Source organism: Cyprinodon variegatus, unplaced genomic scaffold (genome assembly GCF_000732505.1).
Source record: "Cyprinodon variegatus isolate N-32 unplaced genomic scaffold, C_variegatus-1.0 Scaffold224, whole genome shotgun sequence".
Taxonomy (NCBI): domain Eukaryota; kingdom Metazoa; phylum Chordata; class Actinopteri; order Cyprinodontiformes; family Cyprinodontidae; genus Cyprinodon; species Cyprinodon variegatus.
The window spans coordinates 516900-524375 of record NW_015150677.1 but is presented as its reverse complement, the minus strand read 5'-3'; the positions used below and the strand labels follow the sequence as shown (position 1 = coordinate 524375).

The window sequence follows — 7476 nt, the reverse complement described above, 5'->3', positions numbered from 1 at the left end:
TGTTCAAGTTTTATCATTAAATTATGGAAAATAATTAACTTTATCACAATAGCTAGTGGTTTGAGAAGGACCTGTAGAACAGGATTTGAGTGGTGCGGTTTTCATGGGGCACAAAAAAAAACCAGGGCAATATTTAAATGTTAGATATATGAAGTGAGCCAAAGAGGCTTTAGGGATATAAAAAAAAAGTAAAATATGCATATGTAGACAACTTAGCCCACTTTTCCCCAAGGGGATGGGTTCAATTCAGAGGTAAATTTCTCCAATGTGAGATCAATAAAGTTCAGTTATTATTAGAGTAAATTATTAGCTCCATATCCTATAGAACCACAATAATCATAATGCTCTATACCATATCAGTCTCAGAAGATGGTTGCACCAACAGGCCAATGGATTTGATAGTTTTCATCACTCAGATCTTTCCTCTCAGGTTGGTATTTTTGCAAATGATTCCCTTTGAGGATGTGGTGAAGAATCAGATGTAATGCAGCCAAACCCTTGACGTGCCGTATGTTTGCACATAGACGAATACATTCCTGATTTGTTTGAGGCTTTCACCTCAGAGTTGCCATCAGTCAGTTTTGTCTCCAGGGCAAAAAACTGCAGTTTTAGTCAAGTTTCCATGTTTCTAACACCAAGAAACTCAGCATGAGCAAAAGTACACCACTCCTATAGGAAAACATGGCAGTCGCAGCATCGTGCAAATGTGGTGCCTGGTGTCTTTCAGCATGTTCTGCTCATGCCTGTGTCTGTTTTCTCCAGCTGCTGCGGCTTCTTCCCAAGATTGAAAAACATGATGCTAAATCAAGTGGATTCTCTACGATGCCCACAGCCCCGCCCGCCTCCTAAAAACGGCACTCATGTTTAAAAAAAAAATGGTTAAAATAATGTGACAGAGGCGGTGGGTTGGTTTCCTAGGCGAATATCGTGATTCACTTTTATTAAAAGCATCATAGCTACATTTCATCATACAAGATGTCTCAAAAAAACAAAAAGAAAAAAAAATACACAAACCAAATAAAGAAAAAAAGGAAAAAAAAACATTTACATGGTATGTCTGTAAACTTCAAGGCTAGATAAGAATTTTGAGGTAATGCTCTTCAGCTTGCTGGCTAAAAGTAACAAAATGTCCTTTTTTTTTCAAGAAAAGTAGCTAAGTAATAAAGGTACCTGATTAACTTTACTCTTTAACACCAGTGCATCAACAGGAAAAGAGTGAGACAAAAATTGATTGCAGTACTTATTTGTCCTCATTTACAGTTTGCTTCTCTACTCATACGACACTTGTGGTTATCGATGGGGGGAGCGTGTTGGGAGGGTGATGTTGGAACATTCAAAAGCTGCCTCGGTTATTGCTGTCTCAGTGTTAGAGAGAAGAGGCGCGGGTCTGTTACCTCCCACTCACTTCTCTCTCCTTTACACAGGTTTTTTTTTTTTTTTTTTTTTTTTTTTTTTTTAGAGGGGAGGGTTTGGGCAATATAAGCACAACTGGTGCTTTCAAGTACTCAAAAACGTAAGTTAGCGAGCAGAGTTGAACTACATGAAGAGATCGTGTCTCAGTCCTGTTTGTGGTGTCAGTGTGTGTGACTAGAGCAACAGTCTTTAAAAAAGGAGATGACTAGAAGGGAGCAGCGCCTAGTCTGGAACTAAAGGGATGTGAAAGAAGCTTGAAAGAAAACTTTACGGAGGCTGCGACCAGGAAATAAAACATAGAATCTCTTCTGCCCCCTCCCCCGTTTTAAATCCATGATCGGCCAGATGCTTAAAACTCATTCACCGAGGCCTCTTTCTGAACAGCAGCGGGTACGTTTTGGCAGCACGAGGCAGACCGATCAGACAGCAGCCGCCTCCAAGCCGAGAGAGAGAGAGACCAATCGGATGTGGCAGTAGGAAAGACTCCAGACTGGGTTTCAGTGTGGGACTGGGTTTAACAGTATCGATTCAACGTGCGCACAACACGCCTACAGTCAATAAGAGAAAAAGAAAAACAACAACAGGAGAAACAGTCACGTGACCTACAAGGGGTTAGTGTGTAGTGGTAGCCTCCTGAATGTGTGCTGCTCTTCATCAAGTATAAGTCTGGATGTTTGAGAGAGAATCTGGTTGGTTTACATCAGTCTACCTGATCTGATATGTGAGAACTTAAAACATCTGCTCTAACACAGAGCATCTCTATCGATTCCTTTTGCAGCAGCTTTATCAGACAGACAGCAGGATGAGCTGTAATGCGTTTTTTTTTTTCTTCTTTTTCTTGAGAACTGCTGTCAGAAGAAGCATGAGAAGCTTCTTCTCGTTTCGGATGAGATGCTGCCAGCAACAACATATCAGTCCAGACAAAAGGAGAGGGAGGCATAAATGACTGGAGAGCTGAAAGCAGCAACAATAATATTAATTATAATAATAGTACTATTGGAAACATGTGAAGTCCTATTTGTGGAACAGAAAGAAAAAAGAAAAAAAAAAAGGAGGTGGGCGCGGAGTTCACGGCGCGCACCGAGCAGAGAGGAGGAAACAGTCTTTGAAGAAAAGCCGAGCTCGGCTGAGGATTTTCCCTGACTACACTATCGATCAGAGAGATTTAACTTAATACAAACACACCTGGGCCTCTCTGACGCATAGTAAATACACCTGGTCAAACAACAAACAAAAAGAGAAACAGAAAATAGTCAACAAAAGTCAAAGCAAAAACAAAAAGAAAGTTTGTAATAGTTTGGATATTTCTGTTGGAGGCGTGTAAACGTGCAACAGATGGAGGAAATGTTCAAGGCCAGTCAGTTAGTTTGTTTTCCACTTCAGTCACTCGTTCCGTTCTGTGGAGACGCCGCCGACTCCTCCGCTGCCGCCGCCGCTGCTGCTTCCTCTTTCTGCTCTGCCAAGTCCGTCTCTTCTCCCTCCTCATCCTCTTCTTCTGCAGCAGCTTTCCCCTCTTCCCTCCTCTCCTCATCTCTTGCGGGGTTGGGAGTCGAGGCGTTTTCTCCCATCGCTCCGGCCATGGCGCTCTGCAGTTCGGCGAGGGAGGCAGTGGGGAAGCCCGGCAGGCTGAGCCCAGCCAGCCCCGGGGGGAGGAACATGGAGGGGTAGAGCAGGCCAGGGGCCATGGTGGAGAGGAGGAAGGGGTTGAATGCCAGGGAGTTGGCAGACATGCCGGCAGCGGCCAGCAGGGCGGCAGTGTCGCCATTGACAGAAGCCTCTGCTGACGCTTCGGCTGCTGGAACCTTAGGATCCCCGGCGTTGGCCGATTTCTCCTTTTTCTCTGAAGCAACCTCACCCTCCATCTTCCTTTTCTTGGCCTTTTTCACTCCATCCTCATCTCCCTCCGCTGCTGCCTCTTCCTCCTCCTCCTCGTCCTCCTCTCCCAGATCGTCTCCGTCGTCTCCTGCCTCCTTGTCGTCTGCCTCCCTCTTCCTCTTCGCCATCTCCTCCCCGTGTCCTCCCTCTCCCTCGGTTGTTCCGTTGGCGTTTCCAGAAGAGGCGTTGGATGCGGCGGCAGCAGCCGCGAGGTTGCCTCCAAAAAGCCCTCCGAGACTGAACATGTTGGGGATGGCGGCGGCCATGTTGGGCAGGCCTCCCATGCCAGGGAGCATGAGGGGCAGCATGGAGGCGGCGGCGGCGTTTGCAGCGGACTGTTTGGGGTCAGCAGGAGGGAAGGCCATCAGACCAGCAGCCAGCTGAAGAGACTGGAGGCTCTGGAGAGACGACAGGTCCATCCCTCCAAACAGGCTGTTCAGCAGCAGAGGGTTGATTCCTCCTAAAGGCAAACATGCAGAGTTCAGGCTGAGCTGTAGAGCAGCGTCTGAATGCGAGCGCTGCTGTAGGGAGAGGAGCGTACCTGCGGATGAAGCGGCTGAAGCCAGGGACGCCTGAGCGGCCTGAGCTGCCGCAGCCTGGGCCGCAGCGGCTGCCTTTGCTATTTCAGATTTGGGTCGTCGTCCTCGACGACGAACGCCTTCCTCTCTGACTACAGGGCCAGTCAAAAGGCGGTCAAACATGGCTTCTGGGAGGAAACCCTGTGAGGTGGAGGAGGTTTGTGGTCAGAATAAAATCTCAGAACAAGCTCCAACAGAATCAGCACCCAGTAGATACTCACCGACTGTTTGACGATGTCTGTCCAATCAGGAGCGATGGAGAACTCTGGGTTCTCCAACAACCACCTGGGAAGCTCTTTCATTGGTGGAGCCATGGCCCCACCCATCTAAAAACAGGGATGAGAAATAAATAAAGGGGAAAAACAAACATGCCATCTCAACAGGCTCAACTTTCACATCTTATGTTAAAACCACATTTTTTTTAGATCACTTAGAAATGATGGGCAATCTAACAACAACTGACATTTTATACACTACAGGAAATGTCATTAGCTGGAATAGTGAGCAGCTTTCTATCAGCTTTGTCCATCTAAAGGCTCTAATTTTATGCTCCTTTTTCATCATTGCATTGAAGTCTGGACTTCAAATAGACCATTCAAACCCATAAACAGCTTCAATCTGAACATCTATGGTGACTGAGGCCATGCATGGTGAACCTCCATCCCTCTCTGTAGCCCTCTGCCAGGTCTAACTGGGTTTAAACCACCTCTAAAACCCTTTAACCCGTTCAGAGAAGCCTTATAAACAGCATCATGCTGCTATCATCATGTTTCCCCATTGGGAGAGCGTGTTCAGGTTAATGCAAACTGTTAGAAAGTGTTTACATGTAGACCAGAATGTTTGATTAATGTCTCATCTGGTTCAGAGCCTTCCTTCACAGAAGAGGCTAAAAACTCCATGCTACACTTTGTAGGCCGTTTTTTTCTAAAGAATATTAAAAACTTCATCCAACTAATACTTTTGCCTGTTGTCTTAAGGCCAATTTATACTTCGAACGCATAGCCTCTGCAACCGTCAAATCTGTCTCTGCGCAAATCTTCTGCAACCGTCGTCGCACACCTAAAAAATTCCTGACAATGCATCGGATGTTCGCAAACCAAAGCAGACCTCAAGCGGACGTGTGCAGCCGTGATTGGTCCTTGGTATGCCTTTCCTGCTGTCTGTGTGGTCATCCTTCCCGATTCGGTGCCGGGGCGCGCCATTTTTAAAGACCAAGGAATAATGGACAACTACGACAAAAGGTTAATCGGTCTTTTCGCCAACTCCATTAGCAGAACCTGTTCTTCTTAATCTCTAGCAACTCTAGCTCAATCTCTGAGACCGTGATATCTTGCAGACGCGCCATTGTTGTTTTGGAAGATAAACACTCCCGCTGGCGCCACCTAAGTTCTTGCGAGTTCTCGATTAGGCTCCCCCTTGCACTTTGGCGGGAAACTGCTGTGCGTCCCTAGAAATTCCAGACCGACGGTGCAGAAGCATACCAGCAAAACTGGTTCACGACCAGACCCAAGCGACAGTTCATGTGTGCGGTTGCAGAAGTATAATCTGCTCTTTACCTTCCGTCCGTTCCGTCTGTTGACCACAGGGACTCTCTCGTCCCCAGTCAGGGTATTGATGTCGATCTTGTTGGGATTTCGACAGCGATGACGCTTCTGCTTGGGCTTAGAGAACTGAGATAAAAGCATCTCCTCGCTCTTCTGTAAAATAAAATATGAAACAGGAAGGTACGGTTTAAAGCCTGTTCCTGCCATACGGCAACATGAAGAATAAATAAATATTTTGTGCATAATGAGTGATTACTGGTGTGAATCCAGTCATGTCCATGGTGTACGTGGGGTGCTGTCTCAGCCACTCTCCAAGGTCTTTGCTAGAAACTGGCGTCTCCTCCTCCTCCAGGCTGCCGGAGGCCAGAGAGTGGGCATTGGGGCTCTGGTCAGGGACACTGATTGGTCTGTGGGGTTGGGGGGCATCCTGAACCCCCTCCCCTCCTGGAATATTTGTCCCATCAGCATCATCCTGGAAATGAGAGAGAAATGGTTAAATGTTGCTCTGGGGAGCAGCTGTGAATAAATAACAGTCTCTCTGACACATACCCCCCCTGCTCTCTTGTTGCCCATGAACAGCAGCTCCAGGCCCTCCACATTTTTCCTGCGGCCCCGCCTCCTTCTCATGATGGGCAGGTCAGCGTCCAATGAGCCGTTGGCTCTGTGAGCAGAGGGTGGGACTTGCTGCAGCAAATCCATTTGGGCTTTGAGGGAAGGGTTTGTCATCAAGGCACTGGGGAAGCCGGCCAGAGAGGGAGCAGCCTTGTGGTGATGGTGCACACCCTGATGGGAAACACTCTGTAAATCAACATGAACATTCCTAACAGCTCCTAAGGATAGAAAATACAGATCATCTGAGCACCTTAGTGAGGTCTATGGCCTGGTTCTGAGACTCTGCGGCTGCATGGCTTTCTCTCAGCTGAGCCACCATCTCCATCAGATTACGCCTCTTCGCTGCTCTCTCGGCCTCGATCTCGATCTTTTTCCTCCTCCTCCTCCTCTGTCGAGGTACCGTCAAACTCAGAGCGTCCTCCTGAAGCCACAGGTAGACCATTACTCAACAGAAGCTAACAGAAAAGCGGCACCAATGAAACCACAAACAAACAAAAAGCAGAATGACATTCAACGCTCTGTTTAAAGGTTATCATCTACGTCAACACTCACATGCACCTGTGGAGACAGCGTTTTTTCCTCGCTCCCGCTGTACGGCGTGTGGATCCCAGCCATCGTCAGCTCGGCCAGGCTTCGTCTCTGCAGCGGGCTCTCACTCACCATGGCTACGGCGGCGGCTGTTGCCGCCGAGCCGTGGCCCGGCAGGAGGTTTCCAGGGAAGTCGAAGATGTGCCGTCTGTTAACGGGCCACTTTCCCTTTAGGACCGTCTCGCAAATGTTATCCAACCTGTTGATCATCACTCGATCCTAAAACATGGCGAGAAAAAAAAAAACAATCAGTTTCTCTGTATATAAAACTAAGCCCCCTCTCATACCAAAGCTGTAGCAACTAAAAAGGTGCCCAGAAGTTGATTGGGTAGTTCAGACATCGACTCATTAGAGACAAAAATCAGATTTGTTTAAGAGCTGTTAGCCTGTTCTAACCACACATATCACTAGGAGTACCTGAGCTTTACAAAAACCTAAGAATATTACCCACAATGCTCTGCCTGGTTCTCTAAATGTTTCTGATCCTTTTTAAAGTCCGACGTGGTTTAAATGGAAAATTGTTAATACTATTGGACACTTTTAAGATTGTCAAAGAATTACCCTATGCTGTATCAGCAGCCTTTAACTTTGTGAAAGCGTTTATTTCGGCAGCTTACCTTTGGCCAGAATGAGAAGCCATAGGTGCGGTCCTGCAAGGCGTGGAACACAGAGGGTTCCTGCAAGTCGTCGGGACAGAACTCGTCCCTGGTCTCGTCCCGGACAGACGTGCTCAGAGAAGCGATGCTCTCCTCGTCGAAGTTCTTCTGCCCTGTGATCGCTGCAAGGAGAGAAATAAAGTCACACATTTAAAAAAAGATCTTTTAAATTGTTATCAAGGGATCCAAACTCATTTTATTCTGTTCTTG

General features: G+C 47.1%; 1 protein-coding gene across 2 annotated transcripts in view; it reads right to left on the bottom strand.

Annotated features, from left to right (window-relative positions):
• Nucleotides 1–2242: 2242 nt before the first annotated feature.
• chd7 (chromodomain helicase DNA binding protein 7) overlaps nucleotides 2243–7476 on the bottom strand; it is an 81765-nt gene continuing 76531 nt past the window's right edge. Inside the window, exons 32-40 of one of the 2 annotated variants that reach the window (XM_015380896.1) lie at nucleotides 7228–7388; nucleotides 6575–6829; nucleotides 6273–6443; nucleotides 5960–6193; nucleotides 5667–5882; nucleotides 5423–5563; nucleotides 4088–4192; nucleotides 3830–4007; nucleotides 2243–3748 (exon numbers count right to left, since the gene is read on the bottom strand). In XM_015380896.1, the coding sequence (XP_015236382.1) occupies nucleotides 2793–3748; nucleotides 3830–4007; nucleotides 4088–4192; nucleotides 5423–5563; nucleotides 5667–5882; nucleotides 5960–6193; nucleotides 6273–6443; nucleotides 6575–6829; nucleotides 7228–7388 (2417 nt within the window). In that variant the 3' untranslated portion in view covers nucleotides 2243–2792. The remainder of the gene's footprint in view (nucleotides 3749–3829; nucleotides 4008–4087; nucleotides 4193–5422; nucleotides 5564–5666; nucleotides 5883–5959; nucleotides 6194–6272; nucleotides 6444–6574; nucleotides 6830–7227; nucleotides 7389–7476) is intronic. The other variant, XM_015380894.1, reaches the window with a different exon arrangement.